The 23994-nt window shown below is 35.7% G+C and overlaps 1 protein-coding gene across 2 annotated transcripts in view; it reads right to left on the reverse strand.

Annotated features, from left to right (window-relative positions):
• LOC124630286 (lachesin-like) overlaps nucleotides 1–23994 on the reverse strand; it is a 105371-nt gene that overhangs the window by 39061 nt on the left and 42316 nt on the right. For both annotated transcript variants that reach the window (XM_047164107.1, XM_047164106.1), the window contains exons 2-3: nucleotides 10570–10710; nucleotides 5643–5749 (exon numbers count right to left, since the gene is read on the reverse strand). In XM_047164107.1, the coding sequence (XP_047020063.1) occupies nucleotides 5643–5749; nucleotides 10570–10639 (177 nt within the window). In that variant the 5' untranslated portion in view covers nucleotides 10640–10710. The remainder of the gene's footprint in view (nucleotides 1–5642; nucleotides 5750–10569; nucleotides 10711–23994) is intronic.

A 23994-nucleotide genomic window follows, 5' to 3' on the forward strand; every position in this document is an offset into this window, starting at 1 on the left:
TCTAAAAATCAGCATCAAAAAGACAGAAGTAATGTCTTCAGACAATCACGGACGTCAAGAACTGACCATTATGCTTGGTGAAGATGTCCTGAAGCAGGTCGATAAATTTCGATATTTGGGGAGCACTATAACAGCAAAGTGCGACCTTGACGCCGAAATCAATAGCAGAATTGGTGCTGCAGCCGCTGCTTTCGGCAAATTCGACAAGAAGGTCTTCAGCTCCCATGACCTAAAGATATCCACAAAGGTTTCTGTGTATATGGCAGTTGTGTTGCCTTGTATACTCTACTCAGCGGAAACATGGACACCGTACCGACGCCACATCAAGCAACTAGACCGCTTCCACCTCAAATGTCTGCGCAAAATATTAAATATCCGTTGGTTTGATCGTGTGCGTAACACAGAAGTGTTGAGGAAAGCCAATGTAGGTGGCATTGAAGCATACCTCATGAGGAGACAGCTTCGTTGGTGCGGGCATGTACTGCGCATGCCGGATACTAGAGTGGCCAAGCGCATCCTCTACTCCGAGTTGCAGGAGGGCAAGCGGAAACGTGGCGGACAGCTGCTGCGATACAAGGATGTGCTGAAGCGTCACATGAAAAGCTGTTCCATTGACCCGTCTCAGTGGGAGAATCTGGCATCCAACCGCAGAGACTGGAGAAGCCGCGTTAAAGCCAAAGTCTTTGACTTTGAAGCACGCCGACTTTCTGAGTTGGATGCCAAACGAGATGAGTTGAAAGCTCGACCACCTGTAGCTATCAACTACAACTTTGTGGCTGGTACCCTGACATGTCCGCAGTGTGCGCGGACTTTCACGCACAAAATTGGATACTCCAGCCACATGAGAGCACACGCACGCCATTAGGGTCGAAGTGGTCGCCGTTGCCGAAATCGGCGTGGAAGATTATTATTAATTATATTTCATTTGGTAAGCCCATAATATATTTATTGTTAGTCGTATTTTAGTTGAAATAGATTTTCGGCACAGTAACTATAACTAAAGGTATTGCCTACCTTACATCGTATAAAAGACTATATTAATAGCGCATTTAAAAACAATTTCAGCATAAATCCACAAAAGATGAACCATTAAACAAAACAGCAGAAGATTAAACAAATAAACTTGAGCTAACGACTCGAAAGCCGACATACATCAAGTCATCTACATCTACTGATACTCGAAATAAACCTTCTTTGAAATTGCCTCAAAATTCAAAATTGCCTTCTACCAAGTATTTACGAGGAGAACGTTACAGGATAATAGGGATCGTAAAATAAAATAAATAATTAGGACTGAAGCACATTCATGAATAAGTTAATTGTTGCAAGGGCTCCTTCACTTAATTACTGTTGGGGAAATATGACAGTGGCAAGTTATTGGCTGAAGGATTGTGAGCTAAACTTGTTTGTACAGGACGCTAAACGTACAGGGTTCTGGTGTCGTGGAATTAATGAGAGGTGACACCTTTACCTAAACGATTAAGGTGATTTTTTATTAATAACTCGGAACTTTTCAAGTACGTAATTTAAAGATGAACGAATTGAGCGATGTTTCTTTTTGTTGGACCTCTAAAGGATTAAATTGAAATGATTCCAAAAAAATTCTAAGAGGTATTGTTGGGAGACGTGACTATCTTCGGGTACTATATAAGCTATTTTTTATCCGTTGTATCAGCGTGGAAAAAGCTGGTCTATAATAAATAACTTTAAAATATATCGGGGGCTATGTATGTATACCTACTTCCCTGCATAATTTAATACAAGCAGATACTAACACAAATTATAATTACAATTATCACCATACCTACCTCTATATACGCCATCTATATACGAACCAACTGACCTACAATGTATACCTACATATACGTACAGCCAGGTGTCCCGAGCACATAATTGTCGCCGAGCAGTTAGCTTGCACATCCATTGTGGCGAACAAGACAATGTACTTAATGAGAGACGCCAAACCAAATTAAATTGATATACTGACGTGATAATGTGCACATTATTGTGTTTTAGACTGAATGCTGTGCTCCTTAATTAGTAAAATATTAAGGACTTCATCATCATCATTAATTTAAGAGCCCAGCTCTTGTCGGTGCAGCTCCTTCCATTTACACCTATCTAGCGCCAACTCTTGAACTTCCTTATACGTCACAACCTTCACCTTTTCTTTAATTTGCTTGATGTAGCTGTACCTTGGACGACCCCTTCCTCTCTTTCCTTCGACCTTCGTGGCGTATAAGGTGTCCCATCATTTTTCCTCTCCTATTCTCTATATTTTAGGAGTCATTAACCTAAGTAATCACTAAGGTGCAAGTTTACTGGCTGGCGGCTATGCTTTCAGTTTCAGCTAAACTGATTCTGATGTTGAAAACTAAACTTCAGTAAAACTACGCAACTTTCTGTTATCTACATGTGTGTTAGAGTTTTCTTAGGATACGTAAGTAACTCCGTATGTCCGTCGCGCTTTCATACCAAAACTACTGGCCCGATTTAAATGAAATTTGGTACACAAATAGAGTTTGAAAAAAAAGATATAGACCCTTTTTTGATCCGGATTGCAAGAAGTAGTTCCTTCGGGACGCGGGTATATATCATTTTTAACTGCCTTTTACTAGGTAGCGATGAAAGGAAGGTTATTAAGTGTATTATTCATTAAACAATCCACGGATAAGAGCACATCAATACATTCTATTATTTTTCTGTAACATTCCTTAAATCCCATCGACATACGTATAAAGATTTACCGTTACAGACACGTGAGAAAATATTCCCTAAGTCGTGAGCCATAAGCCCCTTGAGTAGACGCGTCGCAACGTGCAGTTCGGTTGCAATGTGGCAGAAATGCATTACTTGTGACGAGGGTAAGTGGTTAACCCCTCAGGAATATTTCCTACTGCGGATGACGGGAGGGGAGGAGCTTAAGACTTGTGCTTGTGTGGGTTATGTAGTCATTTGTTTTTGAATGACGACTAGCTGGTTGTTTATGTGTTTTATGTCAAAAATAGCACTGCACTTGAGTCAAACTACGTCTGTGTGTACTAAAAGGTAAAATAATTGTGAAGAATTTTGCATGTGCTTATCTGATTTCATTTTCAGTATAAATGCTGAATTTGTATCCGAATATTATGTTTATGTTGCATTACAAGATCCATAAAGCTATGTATCAAATGGCAATGTATAGGTATAACCCGCTGACAGTCATCATCATAATGTACGTATAATTAAACTTCGTAAGTAACGTCGCAAGTTATCAAACAGAATCCACGTAAAACTGTTGACGAACTTACAGCACCAAGTTCTTTGTTCAAACGGAGTTGTAAAGGCGAGTGTACACGGCACAGCTAGCGCGATAATTAGTGAAATGGTCTGGGCGTACATTATATCTAAATGTTGCGCTCATCTGCGCCGTTCATGAATAAGTTAATTGGTTCACTGCAACTGTTAGCGTTAGGCGGGGTGCACACGAAGTGACGTCATAAAAATCGTTTAGCATCTGCCTTTTTTTAGAGTAAATATGTCAAGCGGTTTGCATAAAATGAAGTGAGATGTTGTGAAATTTTATGTTTGTCAATTTTACGCTAGAATTTGTGGACAGTTGTTTGCTGACTACTTATTAAAAAAATAGTTTTCTCATGTCGTGACTATAGATCTCCATGGAAGACTGACTTCACATCCCATTCAATTGCAAGTTGGTAGTACAATCCAATCAATCAAAAAGAGAAATTCTTACGATTATTGTAATTATAATCATATTCGTCTGTCTATCTGTTCGGCTTTCACAACAAACGTCTAAAGCCTGAAATAGACTACCTACCTACTTTTATGTGGCTGCGTAAAGTAGCGGAACACCTAGTTTACAATATTCTCTTTAATCATTAAACGTAGCATTAACCCGGCAGTTGGTAATCGCACTTTATGTAAGTACATACATTGTATAGTTTCACAGTATAACTGCGACTCATCTAAAAAAGGATTACGTAGTGCGATATACACAAAGGTTAACGTGGATCTAACCGCGCGTTTGGCCGTGTTAGTTACACATACCGCACGCCGTTAACCGCGGCATAACCGCAACATAACGTTTAGTCTTACTCGGTAACTGTCTATCCCTACCCCACTAACAATGGACTTTATTCTGTTTGTACTTTCAATAATATGAATATAAAATAAGCTCGCCAAACCCAATAAAAAATACAAAACCCTTTTTGCAGATTATGAAACAAAATTTATTGTATCAATATTTGATAAATCTTTAATGCGTGCCTCATAAAATATTTGATTCGAAAAATAGAGATGAATATAGAATCGGATTTGAAAGCTAACTCCAGTATTTGTCTTAGATCTGCAGCGAGCCTAACGGCATTGTACGGCGGTACACTTAGCTACCTTTGTACCCGCTATGACGTTGAACTTAATGAATAACCGTGGCGCGACTGAAATACAGCCTGAAATTACTGCATTAATTCCTTCAGCGATATTTATTATAGCGTAATAATTAGTGGAGGAGACAGGGGCTCCGGAACAAAGGGGCGTGTCGCGGAACCCTAGACCTATCTTTTTATTAAAATGTGTAAAGACGTTAAATTATACAATTAATTAGGATGATTAATGCTTCTAAGGAGGGAAGATGAGAAAAACAGTGTAAGAAAAGGTGGATAAGATACTCTTGTTTTAATTAAGTTATTATTCTCACGGCGCTTGATTTTGCAAACTAGACCTTGTAAAGCTTACGTAAGAAAAGTGAAATATTGATACTGTAACATCATTTAAAATTAAATGAAAAGATTGAAAAACAGTCATTGCTTTTAATATCTGCCGAAATAATTTGCTTTTAGGTTAAATGACACAAAAAAATTCGTGCTCTTCACCCAATACCTGCTACAAAAATCGCTTTAATTCAACTACTTACAAATTATAATTCACCCCAAACGCTTATAATTTAAAGACAGTATTAAACTACATTATAAATACTTAAGCATAAAACTTGGCAGAATTAATTCTAGGAATTACGAAATTGGCTTAATAATGGTTGGTACAGCCGCGTATAATATAGCTGGAACGAGTCCTGACGAGATAATTACGTTATATTTCATTGAGTCGAAGGCCGAATGCCGGCGGATCTGTACTGAGCCCATTAACATTTTAAAATATTATAAGTTCACTAGCAGATAGGGTTACAAAGCTCTTATTGTTCCGTTTTACGAAGGGTTATTGAAAATTATGTTCAACATTTTTTGTGCCCAATTTGGGAAGGAATTTGAAGCTCGGGTGTAGCTAGTTACGTAATGATGTGATTATATTTTATTAAAATTTGTATTTTTGGACGGTGTCTGTCTCGAGTGTGGCTTAACTTTGTCAGTTTTTTTTTTTTACACAATTTAAATAATGCTATTTTTGTATAACGTGTATTATTTTCAATAGTTTCCATTTGATTATGGTGAAATGGATACTGGTTCTTTTACTAAAATTGTATAGTATATTTTCCTTGTAACCGTCATCGTTTTGTTCAGTTAACATCCCTTTCTCTAACGTCAAAAATGTTTAGTTGACTGCTAAAATTCTTTCAAAAACTGACTTTTCCCACAGCTTCCTTTACCAATCTATTCCGCACCTACAGCAATGTTGTAATAAAGTCTTACCTTATAAGTGCCAAGGTGTTCGACGACGCAGGGCAGGCTGGCGTCCCTGCCGAGCGCCACCGTCACGTTGGGTATCGGCTCCGCGAACCGTGGCTCCTCCGTCAGAACTGAACAATGGAAAATGTGACTTTTATTTATTTATCTGTTTATGCACATAGTTATTAGTTGCTGAGAATTAAGAAGATATATTTATAACAATCAAGAACGAAAGCACTGGTTACGACAAGTGTATGTTATTCAGAAACAAACATATGATATGAAGATATTAACAAGATAATTAGGCCATAATCGGTAATACAAAAATATTTAGTTGAATCATAATTTATAACACGCTCGCGAGGTCCGGATAGCGCAGGATATTAACTGGAAAATAATAAAGATTTTTTTACAAAACTATCATCGGCTCAAAGCCTTTTCTTTCGTTTATTGCAATGTAGTTTGTAGCAAAACTTCATCTGAAAAATGAAACGTTACAACAAAATACGAATTCATATTGAACAAAATAGAATTTAAGCACTATTCATTTGTTTAACAATGGCTATTCAAATAATGTTGCGATCAAATCCAATAAATGGATGCATCGGCTGACGTTTACAACATCGCACGGTACATTTACTTCATAATATCCTTTCCATAAACTACGCAAATGAACATTTTCCATTTTGCACAATTTCATGTGATTCCGAAATGTATTCGCTCTTAATGTCCTTTTGGTTAATTGAGTAGACAGTGTCTCGTTCGTAATTAGTTTTTAAAAGCGAAGGTTTGAAGCCACCTCTGGAGTATATCGCGCAGTATAAAGTAGCTCATTATCCTCTATGAAATTTGTATTCGGTTCGCGTCTCGGGACAGTCTCCCGTTAATAACTGGAGGTTTAATTACAGCAAACATCCTCAAAATATCAGACGTTCGCAACATCATAAATCCAACAAAATTATCTTTTAAAGCAGTTTGTAAAACCAAAGATATCAACTCTCGCATAAATCACGAGAAACGACATATTTTTACAACCGAACGAGTAATATTTGAGATTAAAATTACGAACAAGCACTTGAGGGACAAGTAATATTTTAGAGCGATTCGCAAAGTTCATAGTAACGAGCTATGAATATCCACTAACCTTCAGACTTACGACCTTTTTAATGTGGCACGAAAGTGTAACTTTGATAAAATAACGAACAGGCATTTGCCTGGAGTAGAATGTAAAAGCGCTTAGATTGATATTTTTAATCAACCGCGAAGTTAGGAAGGCGGGAGTTGTCGGCTCGTTATGACAAGCAAAATATTGTTTATTACGGAACTTTGGCAAATTTCTCCCCACTCCGGATCGCGGCGGTGATAACGATGAGCTTGTAAAGGGTACGAACAACTTCGCCTGTGAACACACTCACGGACCACGACCAATTTTAGATTTTTTGCCTTTCAGGCATTCTATTAAACTGCAGATGTTCATATTTTTACTTTTGCCTTCATATATTTTATTTTAATTCACTGCTGAAGCCATTTATATGACTTTAGGCCATCAATTACTTGTCTGGCAGTTTCATAGGTATTCGTGGTCTTTTTCAAATTTCAGTCAGTGCACCTTTTAACTTATGTAAGTTTTAATAAGCTCTCTATAAAGTTTTGTGACCAATTATGTGTTGTACAAAATATTTTTTAATAATTGCTATTGTGTGTTGTAAATCAAAACTTTAAAGTTAGTTAAATTAATAGAAAGAAGATTTTACAAAGTTATACTGCTTTTTAAATTAAGATGATGTAAATGAAGAAATTACATAAATGTTAACGTAATACGAGATTGTTATCTATTGTAGATTGAAACATTAACCATGCATGAAAGGCCTAAATCTCATCTAACGTTTATAACCGGATAATACCGGATAACTGCCTGTTCGATAAGGATTAACGTTAACTTTATTACAACATTCAATACCTTAACGGCCCTGTAAACTCTGATCTAATATTTACTTTGAAACCGTTAACATTTACTCTGTACCGTCATTATACGGAAGACAAAATAGAGCAAACGAGGAATTACTGCACGTCTTTATAAAAGGGAAAGCAAAACTAAGCGGAATTTGTTCGCCACTCATCGCTGGAAATCGCGACGTTGTGCACACAGCCTAATGATTCATACTTCGCCGAGTATGGTAATTAAAAGTAGCTTGTAAACTCCAGATGTATACATTTCCAAGCAAAAAAGCGACTTTATATACAAGTACATCGCTAGTAAATGTTCTACCATTTTCCTTTTAGAGAACGACGATAATTTTTTATCAATAGATATTTTTGTGTATCAATGGCACGATATTATTTTGCTCTCGGTCGCAATGATTACTTTCTCAGAATTCAAATTCTTATTTGCGTATTAATATTACAAAGACATCTCGATGAAAAACATGATTTCCTTGTCAGCGTTTATGTTCTATTTTAAAATCTTCTTTATAATTTTTCAATCGGTATTTTTAAGAAGAAGTATAGCTTTTCAATATAAATATTCGAGACAGATTATTTTGAAGATACTGATTATAATTTCGTATACCTGAGCAACATCATTATAATAACTTATGCCTTTACGAGTGTGCGGGTATTATGAATTTCAGCACATCGCCATAATATTCCGGTGTAAACGTACTATCGTAACATTATGTAGGATCCATCACAAAGGATATAAAACACAGTTTTGCTCTCTCCTCGTCAGCCGTTAATTAACTTACTTGTTCACGAGGCACATTCTTCGACGCACAAGTCTTACTTTAAAATTACTCTTACATTTCGCGTTACTTTAAACATGGATAAAATATTAATTTTCAAACGCTGGTGTTATGAACTCATTAAATGATTGCACGATATTGTGAAATACCAACATATTTCATACAATAAGTTATCATAACGATAGCTGAACATATCAAACATTGGAATGCTAGACTAACTCGCCGCAATATTTACCGAGTCTATCGCTTTACCAAAATTCACCGCTGTCCGACACCCCGATAGCTTTCTCTTTGAATAATTTGCAAGTCGAAATGGCAATAAATTTTATATTTTAGACGGAGTTCGTTTCAAAGAAAAAGTAATATTGTTTCTTGACTGTGACATTTTTCAACTTGTTTACCGTAGCGAAACCAACATCTGCGTATCTTGGCATTTATAAAACACCGTTAAATTGAGTGTGCGCTTCACGCGTTCTATAAACGTATTTCGTGAAAGCCTTTCGAATTTGGTGTGTATATCTTCTGGCAAATTAGGTAGTTTAGTCGCTTCAGGGTTTGGTTTTTATACGAACACGTTTGTTTTAGAGGCACTGGTTTATCGGGGTTTATAGTACGCTTTGTGCTGCCTTCCTCACGCTTTTGTTTTGACTTCTTTATTCTACATTCAACACAATCGGTCTTTTACAACATCACACAGCATTCATGTGTTCGCGCTGTACGTTATTTCTCATAGTTTTGGAAGAAAACTGAAGTAGTTCTCTGGTAGTTTTATTCTCTTTAGTATGCTGTCGTACACTAACTACTCTAAATCAACCACATTTGAACCTAAAACTACAGTGAAACCGCGGTAACAAATTGATCGACATCACGACTAATTTGATAAGCAATTACTCTGTCTATACCCTATTCGTACTGCTGGTAGATATGAGCCGCGAGATTTAATTACTGGAGTTGAGAGCCCCTCAAAATATTGTCTTCATTAAGGGATGCTCCCTTTGTGTCGCGTTTTATTCGAAAAGTTCGCGTGTAATTTCGGAAAACTTAGTTAAGTGGCCTGTTAACGTTCACGTTCCTGATTCTCATCATATTTAAATGTGTTGATGTTTTTTTGAATTGTTTTTGGGTTATTAGGTAGCGGCGATAAGGCTTTCTTTTGTTTTTTGAATTATGTCTTATGATAAGTTTACGTTTAATGGTATGTAACAAAACAAAATGCAATTCGTAAATGTTTTGTTTCGTAAATCATTATTCAGATCATGAGTTTAGAGTAAGTTCAGAATTAGCTAAGCATTTTTTTATTCGTACTTAAGTTTCTAGAACTAAAACTAATGACTGTGACTTAGAAAAATGGTTAAACCGAGACTTGTTCTTATTTTATGAAGTCTTACGGAAGATGAACGTAAAGAATGTCTTCTGTGGAAACCAATATATTTTTATATGTATCGTTCATTATTTTACGACTTGATCTGAAACGCAGTGGACCGTATTTATAGAATTTGCGAGTTCTATGAGGTAAAATATACATCCTCATCTAAATTCCTTTCTGAAGGAAAAGTAAGAAATATAAGTATGTATTTATCTTTTTTTGAAAAAGATGTATTTCTTAATAGAATAAAGCTGAGGTGAAAAGATTCAGTGATCTTGATTTCTTGTGATCTGAAACGTATTTATACATGAATGATTCTTCGACATGTTGTTATTCATTCCGATAGCTTTCTGTTGCGGGGTGTAAATTCAGTATACCTGATATGAAAGCAAGGTATAGTAATATTGATCTGACAATTTATGAATTGATCGTATCGTCGAGTCGTTACGTTTAAATTGTCACGTGTCTATAATTTTAGCACTAATTTTAATCACTTTAATTTACTTAGTTGTTCAGTCTACTTCATAACTTTCTCCAATTTTCACTATATTTTCGTTACTGATAATTAGATAACACAGCAGTATTTTCTCAGGTTATTAGGCATTTATGTCAGTACTCTGTTTACTTCCGCCGGGTTCCTGAGTGATCTACTTCTTAGAAAGAAGCCTATGGATATATTATTCTTATGTGAAAGCAATGCTACTGCAAAATTTCATGAAAATTCGTTGACAAAATTTCGTATAAAAAAACATTCTACGCTGATCCCAACTAAAATTGGGAAAGATAATGTTGATGATGAGACATATAAACTTTCGCATTTATACTGTTAGTAAACTACGCTTACCTTGACATATGATAGTGATGATCTGTATGACGCTGATGGCGAAGCTCCGGCATGGCTCTCTTCGGGTCATGGTGCGTCAGGTTCGCATCTCGTCACTGTTCAACCTCTTGTGGCCAGTCCACGGGAGTTTCGCGTCACCATCTGCGACAAAGAATGTGTTAGATATAAGTAAGTCGTCCAGGTAAACCAATCACTTATTCAAACATGAATATTCGTTTAGTTAACTAGTAAAATGGAAAGTAAATAAATTTTGTTTTAATTTCGACAAAATATATCATCTTGATAATTCATGGTTAAAGTCATGAACTTACAATTATTATTCTACTTATCTTAATGTAGATTTGCTGATAACCCTCAGATAGAGCAAGACAACAACTATTTTTGGATTACCATATTTTGAGGATAAGATTTCGCGGTGGAAACATGTCGAAATGCTACCCCACAAAAAGGCTTCAATCCATGATAATAATTTATGAAGGGGGTCCCATATTATTATATTCACCCTATAAGGATAGAAGGTAAATACGGCCATACCCTTCATATAATACCTCTGCCCCCTCTCACGATACCCATGGGAAATGATGGGGTAATATAAATTGTAACTGAGAACATAACGGAACAAGTTTAAGCTCATTTGGTTGAAAATTCGTTTTACCATAGTTATTGCTTCATATTTATTCATTCAAATTAAACTGACAGCAATTTGATATAAAACTCTTTCTTGTTGCTGGCTAATTTTACAAATGTGATCGCTAGTGTGTATTGCCAACCTATTATTCCCCTATGTCAAAACACCATGTTATCAAACCGAGCGATAAGTTTTGTATTGTCAGTGGCGATACAAATTGATTAATGAGTGGGTTTGCCGGTAATTAATCACACACCCACCGTATTTTAATGTTTATCACGTATTGTGAATAAATTGTCAATGAAATGATAACGATTGAGAATTATTATCGTTTTAATGCTTTGTGGGATTTGGTGATATACGCTGATGATTAATACTTTGTTTATTTCCAAGTTATTACGTAGATGAATATAATAGCAGAACAAAATAGTCTTACCTACGCATCAGATGAATATAAAAAGCGTTTCAATACCGCATAAAAAGCGTATGAAAATGTTATTACGTTACTTTTTCCAGAGAATTAATTTAATAAATTATTGCGGAAAATATTTTTACAATATTTTTACTCAAATAAATACATAAAATGCAAACATCAGAAGTGAGACCATTTTCCATAGGTACTGACTTTGACTTTGAAAACGATACATTGAAAAAGTAATGCAAATTAGATGAAATGGTGAAAATCGACATGTCAGTGTAGCGAGCTAAGCCGGCACAGAGATCTAAATCTGTCGGCCGACTGAGCTCAATCGATATACTGGAACAAACGGCTGCCTCATCAGAATTTAGAATAACTGATATTGCTCAATGAAAAGGGTCAAATTGACACGAATTTGTGATATTTGTGGCTTTAAACGATCGTGTTTAAAACGAGATTAGGTATTTCATCGATCTGCTATACCGAAATTTGTAAGAAAACTGTCTATCTATATTAATTATATCTATATTAAGGATGTAAAATGATCTTACCAAAACCGACAAATCACTCGCCCACCAACTCTCGGACGTAACTCAACACCATTTCATTACTTATAACGCCATTAACGAAGATAAACAAACCAAACAAAAGACAGTAGCAACAAAATATTCTGTTAAGCCGTCAGTCGATTTGCATTAGAGCACAAATGAAGTAAGAATTGAGAAGGCGTCTCGTTAAGTAGCCTCAAACGAGTGATCTGAGGTCGACTCAGCGCTCGAGACAAAGGTTTTGAAAGAATGACTTAAGTTAGTGACGAGGAGCGGGAGAGGAAAGATTTATGATATGATTTGAAGATAACGTTCTGTTTAGCAGTTGGTTGAATAGTAGTTGCTGTAATAATAGGAAAAGCAACTTGAGTACAGTTGGTACTCAATATAGTATTACTACAATTGACTGCAGCCTTCACTTTATGATCAAAAACAAAAAACCTCCGAAAAAATTGACAATCCAATAAATCATTGTTCGAATTTCCTCAAGTGTTTCAATTTGCTCTCACAATGAATATTGATTTAAACAATTCGGCAAACCACAGTAATCCTGAAATACAGCCACCATTGCAACTCACTCCTATTTTAACGTAGCTGCGGCTTCGCTGAAATAGAAATAGTCCTTCTACTGGTAACATTCGGCTCCATTATACACTGTCATTGCTTCGACCACAGCCGACGGCTTCAGCGGAAGTCACCGGCGCTCGTGCTCAGAAACTTGATTTATCCCGCGATCAAATTCAATTGTGTCAAACGAGAAATTGACTAAAAATTCTACTGTCGCACCGACTACGTTCCGTAGTCACGTTACATTTTTAAAACATTTAATATTTTGATTTTAATTCTGTGCGATGGATTCTTTGGCATTTTTTGTGAAAAAAAAAACATTGAGAATATTATCGTATCGGATGATAGTTTTTTTTTTTATTGTTGAAAGAGGTTCTCTTTATGAGAGAGCATTAATTACGATTGCTACTAACAAGCGTTACCCCTTATAACTTTTGCTTCTATGCTTAGTATAGTGCCTCCTTTGATGCGCTTCAAAATTGAGCCTTATGGTTTAACCTCACTCAATATAGCTTTATACAAATCTAATTTACATATTCGCATTGTTTCTAGTAAAAAGCATATCGTTGGCGAGTTGCCAGTCCCTTGTTTATGAGCCCCAGTGCGTTCTTCTTCTGCTAATATTATACGTGACTGCCAGCACTAAGTCATGTTGTGCTGTATCAATATGAAGTCTATGCACCGCTTTATTTGTTGCACATAATGCTGCAAGGATATTTATCAACAGTGTGCTACGTGTTTATGTATAGTATACCTAATGCCTTCCTACATAGCTTAAGTTTTTGTTTTTATTAGATACCCTGCGTAGAGAGTAAACATCACAACTGGAAACAAATGTTATCTAGGGGTGGACGAGGGACTAAAAAATGAATGATTTATCACGCATTCGAAATAGATTAAAACTACCTTAAAACATCCGTAAATCATAGAAAGTTTACAAAAATACAAAATGTAGCCATCCAAAAATAACATAAATATTAATGTGGACAAAAATTCCGGGCGATCCCAAAAGTTAGGCGAACGAATACGCGGCAAAACGCCAACAATACATCATTAACTTCGGTGTTATTTGTTGTGAATCCGTTGCTCACTGGCCGACATCATCATCTCTCCATTACAACCAAATATTACTGATAAAAAGCCCCAAAAGGCCGTGTAATGAAAAAATAACAACGTTTAATGCTGCCCTCATCGGCTAATACCCGTATAAATATCCCACTACCGTACCATAATCACCGATAAAAGTGTTGAGCCGTCAACATTATCGCAAATTTTCGCATCCAATACCTGTTTTGTTCGTCGGAAATCAATCGGTGGCGCTTTTGTAATAGAATTGTGAATTGAAACTGGATCGATGGTAGGGTCGTCGTGGAATCGCTGCGGGCGGACATCGTCTGGTTGTGATTCATCTTTACGTCGGCGTCGCGCCGAAGGTTTATGCAGGGTTGTCGCTCCACACTTTTATTTCGTCTTTTTATTAGTTAGATAAGCGAGTTACGATTTTAAGAATTTATTACAGGCATCTGTTCTCCTTAAAAAATGCCAGGTTTATGAGTAAGTTTTGCACTGGGAAGTACCTATATAAAAGTATTTTATGCAGCAAACATTTTATAGATGAAGCCATCTGAGTAAAGTAGGTACCTACCCTAAAGGGTGGTTGAAATTCTGAAGGTCTTATGTGGAAGGGCTTATTTGATTTCGTGCAGTATTTTTAGTTTTTTTGAGGTCGAAATAATAAAACAACATACATATAACGTTTATGACTATATTTTTTTGCAATTTTGATGTTATAGAAAAATCTCCAACAAGACAAGAACAAAATTGGGCTTTAGTTAATTGCTTCCGAGTAAAAGCATCGAATTATTATTCCATTAGCTATTACCTCCTGTTGAGGTTAAATTATTACCAATATTAAGTAGGACAATCTTTTCTTCTCAATTTTATGGGCTTCCTCTGTTTAGCTGGCCAATTATATGCTATTTTTTGAGGAAATCTATACTTATTCTATAAAAAGCTTGTACAAGTGCCTTTAATTAGGTATTTTATAGTTAATTGCAAAACATCGAAGAGAAGATGTAAAAAACAAGTAGTAGGTAGTTACTTTGAAGTGGTAAAAACTATACGAGTATTTACCTACTGTAAAAGTCCGAATGGACCAAGTTCGTTTTAATTCGAGTTTCCCTCGCGTGGATCGGAAAACAATAAATCTAGCATAACTGGTACTCAAACTCATTAATTTGAAACTAAGCTCATTATAATACTTACTCGTAATGGCTGTAAGTGTCAGAACGATCACACATGACTTGGAATCTATTCAGCAGTTATTTGCTGTATTTTATTCGCTTACAAATGAATATTTAATATGTGAGACGTTACGTTGACACTTATGAGTGAAATAATTTACAAACATTTGCTACACGTGGACTGCCTTTGATATGAAGTGTTTTCAGAGTTTCTTTCCACGATTGTAAAACAGGTACTTATTACTAAGACTTCACTGTCCGTCCATCTGTCAACTGACTGTTTCTTATGAACTGTTTTTGTTAGGCTGCAGATTTTTTTATATATAATGTATTTCTATTATCACTACCTACAAGAAAAAAATACTGAAAACTAGAATACAATATTTTTTTTTATATGGTGGCTACCATATAAAAAAATATTTTTTGTCGATAATGGTACTGAACCCGGACTTGCACTTGGCAAATTCTTTTATTTTGCATTAGAAGAAGAATAAATATTTTAACATTGCAAAAAGACAAATCACTCCTAATTTAATTTATGTAAGTTTTACTTTTCTAAAGAATAATTAATCCTGTTTAACACAAATTAACGTTAATCCCCATACAGTGCAAGCCCTACTACCGCCGGGAGCTATCCAGCCCCTCGGCTGAAGTACTCGCGCTCATTTCGTTAAGCCTCGCAATGTTTTGTTGACGACACCCTTGTTTGTGTTCAACTTCATCAGGTCAACTCTGACATTACAGGTATAGATAGTTCAACTCAGATTTGCGCACGGCCCTATGTGTGCGTCGGCTTGTAAATATACAACTTTCATTCGTGTGACAGTGACGTCGTCCGAGCATGACGTGTTCTTATCGCTTTTTGTTATGGGTACAGTCGTTTACGAAAATGTCTAGTTCTTCACGGAGGAAATGTTTAAGGAGTCAGGTAGCGTTTCAAAAAATGAAACAACATTCAAAGCTTTTTATTATTACATTTTACAGTTTTTCATTATTTTCTCATAAGTTTTTTCAAATTGACGTTGACAGTATCTAAGAAATAAATGAGGTGAAATATCTAAGATGAATTAAATACTCCTTACATATTTTCTAGATCTCGGGGTACGCGGACAATAAATAAAAGTGTGGACTAAGAATGTAAAAAGACGTATAATCTAGTATAATAATGTAAACAAGATGTGTGAGGAATTTTAAAAAATAAAATTCCTTAGCATAATGTCGACCAAAATAAGACGGAAATAATGAAACTCATAAATGAACGTTTAAGTCATATTGATGAAGGGATGTTGGGTAATACTTGTCGACATGTACAAAAGAAAAAAGAAAAATACTATAGACATTTTGACATGGAGTCAAAATTTATAATTTACCTCGGTGAGAGTAGCGAATCCGAAAATTCATCATTTGATTTTTCAAGTAGCGATTCAGAATCATTATAAATAAATAAACATTAAATTACGTAATAACTGTTTTTCTTTAAACAGCCGTAACCCCTAAATAACTGTATTTGTACCCGACTGTACCTCTTGTCACGCACACAAAGTCACTGTGTATGTACAAGGGTTACCCACACATAAGGCCGCGCGCAAGACTGAGTTGAACTTACTTTAATACCTTCTATTAGCTTTGTTTTTGTTTTATTGTTTTAGACTTTCTTTGAATATTTTACGACTTTTAACTCTATACATATAATCTACAGATATACAACTTATCTACATAATGTTAAGATCATTATTCAATCTTCTGTGTAATACTGGGTTTGATCCTCAGGCATTACTCCATGGCAAAACTTCTAGCCTGTTGTTTTCTCACATAAAAAGCAACCAGTTACTTGCATATAGACTTTAGTCACCAGACATCTCAAATACAGTAGGATTCATAATTCAAAACTTGACACCAACAGACTAAAACCAGACCGCCTAGAGAATATGACGCATAGTTTCACATTTTGTTCCGTAACGATTCTTTAAAGGCAAGCGGGCCATCTAACATAGGTTTAATAATTTGTTGGCGCTGCTACAACGCTATTACCGGGAACAAAGTAGAAATTCACTGGCTAAAAGCTTGGAACCGAAAGTCGCTGTTGTTACTGTATTTTGTGATTTAGCCATTTTCCCAACTATTTATTTGAGTTTGAGTCCGTCAGTGTTGTGTTAAGGAATTTCACCTTAGTGGATAGTGTCACTTTTGTTAATGCAAGAGTTTTAGTAGTTGATCTTTTGAAAATAAAGTAAGTTAAATAGCCCCACATAGTGTCAATAGTAAAATGCCTTTATTCAGCATATTTATCTTCCACCCGCGGTTCCCTCCACATACTGTGAAAACTTATTTGTGTCTCCGAATAAACAATAAATCAGCTATTCTCGATACATGGACTATCTAGCACTGAAAGTATTTTACAAATCAGTTCAGTAGTTAGCGAGTTTAAACCATCTCTTCAACTTTTCAATATTAGATACCTACTATAGATTTTCTCAAAAATACCAACTACATAACAATTTTTCATCTACAATATCCACATTTCTAACTTGATATAACGCTGTCCACTAGCACACTACCATTACATGACCGACTGATGTATTATGATAAAATTTCCCAGTAGGTCCTCAGTGCGGCCAGGCGATAGTCGGTTTAGCCGAGAGGGTTCCGTAGCGATTAATCTTCTAGAACGTGTGAACCTTAGCCTGTGCCCGAAATGGGATTTAGATTGTTGCTCCTACGTTTATTAGCTTTAACTCCAATAGTTTTAGTTGGGTGTCGGTCTTATGGTAATGTGTTCAATGATTGTTATCGCCTTCTTTAATGAAGGAAGAAGGTATAAAATAATTTGAGAAGAAAAAGCGTACATTTTCTACTCATTACGTAAACTAATTAACTATAAATAGCAGATAAATGACTACAAATATTGACACACATTTTGTTTAATAATCGTTATTTAGCTTGAAAAATATTTTTTTTAAGTTTCAACAAGCCTTGGCATATTGGCTATTAATGATAAAATAACATTAAAGGAAGTTACAAGTAGAAGCTTTCTGAAAGGATAGAAAAACACAGAGTTATTCAGACGTAAATTAAACAGGGAACGGTGTAGTCACAATACCACAAACTCATTAATAAATGAGTAAAGACGTTCACGCAAATAAATACAACCATCGAGTTCTTGCTAATGATTATATCTAAGATCCTATAGAAAGGCTGGAAAAGTACCCTGATAAGCATTTTCAATGTGTCATTTATTTTAAAACCTACAAGTGAGTAAAATAAAGTTAAAGGTTCTAATAAGCTTATATTTAGAGGACACCAAGTACATTCAAATAAAAATTTAATTAAATATCAAACCGACCACATTAGCCGATCATTTTTCATCATCCCAAATTCTTTCACAGGCATCTATTGAAAAATTCTAAATCGGAATATCCGACGATGCGCCGATAATTTTTTGCTCCAATATTTCCAAGGGTTACAGTATGTATAATGCGATTAAATTGAAAATGTTAAACCTTTGGCCCCGGTAATAAGGAGCGTGACTATCAACATTTTTCCACCGTCTTATATTGAACGGTATTAAGAGGCCCGCAAATGAGTTTGAGAGTTTTATTATGGCCGATGTCACGATTGGAGGGAAATAAAAGTATAATAAGGGATTGAAATGTTTGCCTTCATAAATTGAATTTCTGCTTGGACTGCATTTTTGCTTTTTAATACCCACTTAGGGCGAAGAAATTTCAGTTAGAAAAGTTACGGTATTATCTACGGGCACAGCTACAATTTTCATCTTTGTTATTGAATTGGAAACAATTTCGGTATTGATGAAATACGGTTTCAACTTAGTTAATTAACCTAAAAAATATGTGTTGCCTTTCTTCAATCTAGGTACGTTAAATTAAAATCCAGCCGCAAAATACGTACAAGAATTTCTTTCTCGTGATCACTATAATAGGGAGCTCAGGTTCCAGAACAAAGCCGTGTCTTAATTAACTGCGTGTATAGGTTTCATAGTTACCGGGAAAAGTAACGAGGAAGAGCTACCACTGAGCCACTTGACGATATTTTATAAGTAGAAAATGGGTATTTTAAGATGATTCTTGTTGTAAGTATGGTATGGATAGATTGGGAACTTTAGTAAATTAACGAATTGATTTATATAAATATATTGCTGGAGTATTTTTTTATTCGATGTGTGAGCACAAAACAATTTAATATATGTACAGACTAAATTGTCTCTTGCGTGTACCTGCAAACGACTTAGAAACATATCCATCCAGCTTCATCCCAGTACTTCCAAGACAATTACTTTGCCAAGTGTATTATTCTTTCATAGCAAGAGACAGAGACTGATACATATTTTAATAAAACTTTTGTCAGGATGAAAAACATGGGACACACGGGCGCACGTAATCCACATTATTTCCGCGCAGCATTTAAAGTTTCATTCCCAGTGTCACAGGCAGAGGCCGCAGCTCCCCAAACACAGGGAGACGAGGACAGATGAAATATAGGCGGGCGCGAGCGCCGTGGAGCGTTTTTATTGCCGCTATGTGTAAAGCTTGTAGAAAAAAATTACTCTCAACTGAGTTTTTTATTCGGGTGACACAGGGACGTCTGAAGTTCGGTTACCGGCGAAGATTCAGTGCACAAGTATTCTCGTTATAAACACCTGCGTGGCGATGATTGATCGCGGACGACTGACTTTTTTGCTCTTAAAGACGCGAAGAAAGGTGTGACTTTCGAAAGTTTTTTGTTGAAAGTTTATGACCGTAAAACTATTTAATAGAATATTAAATTAATAGAGAAAACCCAAAACCCTAAAAAGTTAATGCACAAACTCTTGCCTATATCTTTCTTTCAAGCCGAAACAACTCCCCAAAATAATCGTCCACAACTCGAACAAGGCATATCGCTTCCCCTGCACTCTCGTGCACCGAGTCCACATCTGTAGGTTCCTCCCTACGAGGTGATGATAATTTTTTCTTCCGCCGCTCCTCGGATATTGCTCTCCAAACGTCTTTATTTGCAGCCGCGCGTAATTGTCGAAAAGCGAAATAATGGCGGGCTTACAACCGCGCCGGGCTCCGTTCCCCACCTTAATATAACTTTTTAAGGTATGTCGGAATTTCTGCTCTTGAAAGGTGAATTGAAATGATCATTGTATTTTTATATCAGTGTTTGTTGTTCTTTGTAGAAGTGTGATGAGAAATTAAATGAATTATGCAACAGTTGCGCTGTTTATTTTGAAACTTTGGAAGCCTTTAAATTGAGTTTTTTTGCCGTCAATATTTAATAGAGAGCACACTAGTAGATGTTTCAGTAAAACAATAAAAAAGCTTGTGACTACAGATGTTTCGAGATCTAAGTACCGAGCACCATATTCATAGACCCTTAATTGCCTGGTAACACAAAAGCAAAAACATATTCAAAAAAAGCACCCCTCAACATCACAACACTTCTAGGAAAACATAATACAGTACTCGATATACATTCACAAAAAACATCTTAAAATGGCACACATTTACATAGATATAATTTATGCTTGTATATGATAAGGTGAGGTAAAATTCAAGGGTGCTGGAGTTTAATCAAGGCTCGTGGCTCGTGGCTAATAAGTCGACCCGGGGCGACGCTAACAAGGGTTTATGTATGTACCACGTATGAACATTTGAATTACTCGAGATGTGTTGCTGTGGAATAAAAATTAGTACGGTAGGCTCGGAGACTTAGTAATATAGTAAAGAATTTAGGTAACATTGGACGATGACTAGTTACATGGTACAATTTTCTTTTCTTTTCCTAGTAAAATAGAAATAGTGAATTTGGTTGTCTGCTTTCTGTTTGGCAAAAATGGCTAAACCTGTTGATATGGTATTTAAAAAGAAGGGAAAGGGAGGTGGGACAGTTTTAAAAGTGTTTGGGGAAATTGTGCCGCGTGGAAAACTTGTGCAAAGATTTAAAAAATCCAAATAACGTTATTGATAGAAACGTGAGTTTATTTACCTGTTAAAGAACTTCAGGTAAAGTTTTGCAGATTGATGATAGGCGAATGTTTATCCACGTGCAACTGAAGCAAGGGAGAGGGAAAACTGCTTTAAATAAAATATTAATTTCATTTTCTTCCTTGAAACTAAACGTAGAGTAAAAACAAACTGTTATAAGAAAGTACATGAGAATATTGTCAGCCAGTGTTATTACTTCCTATCAACCTTTCAAACTTGTGTGGGCGAAATAATTGATATTCTTTAAAACTTTGAAAAAGTCCGTAAAAAGAAACGAATCTAATCTTAAAACTGATTGAGTAGGACTGTTGATTTAATAGCCGAAGCTAAATTTATACCGCATTTCAATATTTTTAAGTGAACTGATGGTTATTTTTATCCTTAAAATATTTTTAGCTAAGGGCCAGGCTACGCCAAACTGAAGCGAAGAAGTTTATAACAACCAATAGAATTTCTCCGCTAAGATAGTCTACTGAGTGGGAGACTTAATTTTTGGATAATGAAATTCTATTGGTTGTTTAAAAACTTCTCTGCTCCGCTCCTTTGGTAGAACCTAGGCCTAAAAGTTTAGGTTTAAAAAAATGACAAAGTTACAACAAATTAAAACTTCTTAATGCTTTATTATTCTTTTAGAAAGAACATATTATATTTTGGTCTTAAAGTTTTTAGGAAACTTCTTGGGTTAGGCCTAAGTAATTGCTTCATAATAATCACTGGCTTAATAAACTTAGGTAATAGAACTACTATGTTTGTAATGAACTAAATCTGAATCAGTTCGTCTGCCTTACCAATTGAACACAGAAAACAAGATCAGCCGATCTCAGAGCGCGCGCTCCCAAACCGCTGCGTACGGAATCTAATTCATTTGCTAATCTATTCAGATACATTAATGATCGCGGATTCCACATCTCATTAATATACAATCATATTTAAACCTCACGTAACTCGAACACAGTGTTATATTCAAATTGGCTAAAGACAAACGCTGAGATAGTTGAACCGGTTATAAATCAGAATCAACTTGGCGACCCACTTTGGCGCGACTCTCGTCCATAATGCGAAGATATTAAAGTCGGATATTGTGTGAGTTGAATAAATTAAAAGAAGTTCTCCCGGTTCCAGTGTAATTTCCTTACAAGATGGCGTAAGGCAGGAGATGTCGCGGCGCTAATTTTTAGAACACGATTAATATTTTATGCTTTGAGCTAGTGGAGTTGTTTGTAAACTTGACACCGAGAAACTTTAGGACTTATTTCGAAGAGTTAGTGTGGAAAGGAAATTAAGATAATTTTCTAGTGGTTTAATTTTCTTTGACTTGGAGGAGGGCAATAAACGGAAAACACAAGTCCTATCATTTCAACAAGAAATACAACATAAAGTCTATTAAAGAAAATGAAAGTTACGAACGTACAACAGTCGTTTTTCTTGTATCTCAAAAAACACGAACCTATCCCACGCAGTAATCTGGCTAGATATAATAAAAAATATTTCAGAGAAAATGTAAATCCGAGGTAAAGAAAATATTTGAAGGTATTCCTCACAATAAGGAGTATTAAAACTACACCCTTATCAAATGAAGAAAACAGTGAATGGCTGATTTCCCCACGGGCCGGGGTTCAAACGGAGCTACCTCGCAGCAACATCAGGAACTCTGTAACCTGGGTAACAATAAACTTAGACGAAGATTGGACGCTATCTGATCATAGGAGTCAGCAAACGAAATGACACTGCACTGGAAAATTACAACAAGTACAAACTTGTGATCACAGGGATTGAAATAAATATACATAAATACTACGCTTTTGCTTTTTGTAGCAAGTCCTGTACATAAATAGAGAAAATACGGAACATTTTTAATATCATAAAAAAACAGTTTTAGAATAGAATAGAATTTTAGCTTTGAATAATGTCTATGATACTCAGAATTGAATATTAATTGATATTTAAACTACATTTTTATGTATTCATCCAACACAATGAGTGACAACCCGCGTGTCTCTTACACCAGCACCACATCCGATCCAGTCCACACTCCACTGGCTTGAGAGTTGCGAAGTTTCTCCCCTTTTGTTACTTTTTCATAACAATAACTAATTTCGTTGGTTAATTAAGCAACTGAGAAATGTTTGCCGCGCTGAAAATTTTAATGTTTCAATACAGGTCTGCGGATTACGCGAGTCAAAGTTTTCTAGTTAGCTAAGTTGTGCTGCTCTCACTTTTGTTGCTATACTTAACGCCATTGGGGTTTGGTTTATACATGTTTCGTACTTGTGTTCTGTATCTGTTTTGTTTTAGCTCCGCTGATCCGACACGGCTAATTAATTACAGTTATGTTGCGGTTTTCAATACGTGTGCCAATTTCACTGAGATTTTGTTTGTTATTAATACATTTATTTTTGTATTGTTATTTATTTTGACTTGGAGCTTATGTATATTAATTAAAATTGATAAGTTTGCTAAAGGAAAAGCTATCCTGTTGTGCTATAAACGACCGTAATCTGAAAGTTCTTAATAATTTATACTGCAATGGCTTGCAATTTATATAAGACTACTTAACTGTCTCATGATAATCACTACAACCCAAAGAATAAAAAGCAATCAAGCTAGATTAATTAGAAGTGAACCAGAGAAAATAATTAGAAGATGGCGTATTGCAGGCAGTAAGAAGATTAATCTATTATTTTCCACCCCTTTAAATATCGTATCGATAATATTTGAATAGTCGAGTTAACTCGTTATCCATGACGGATGCTGAAATGTGAGTTTCAAGTAGAAGTGTTGCATTAAGTGATATTGCTTCGAGTTCTATTCACTCGAGCGCAAAGATAAGAGCTATTTATATCTTCGCGGAACGAAACTGGAAAGTGAATAAGTAGACGTATATTACTCCGTTGCCATGGTAACGGGCCTGCAAAGTGTTTATGAATAGGGCTTGAATACTGATGGCAGCGTGTGCGAGATTGGTTTACCTGAAAACGTTGCGAGGAAATTGAATAAGTAATATGTAATAATCTGGCTGCAATTTTCACGC

Source organism: Helicoverpa zea, chromosome 5 (assembly GCF_022581195.2).
Source record: "Helicoverpa zea isolate HzStark_Cry1AcR chromosome 5, ilHelZeax1.1, whole genome shotgun sequence".
NCBI lineage: Eukaryota > Metazoa > Arthropoda > Insecta > Lepidoptera > Noctuidae > Helicoverpa > Helicoverpa zea.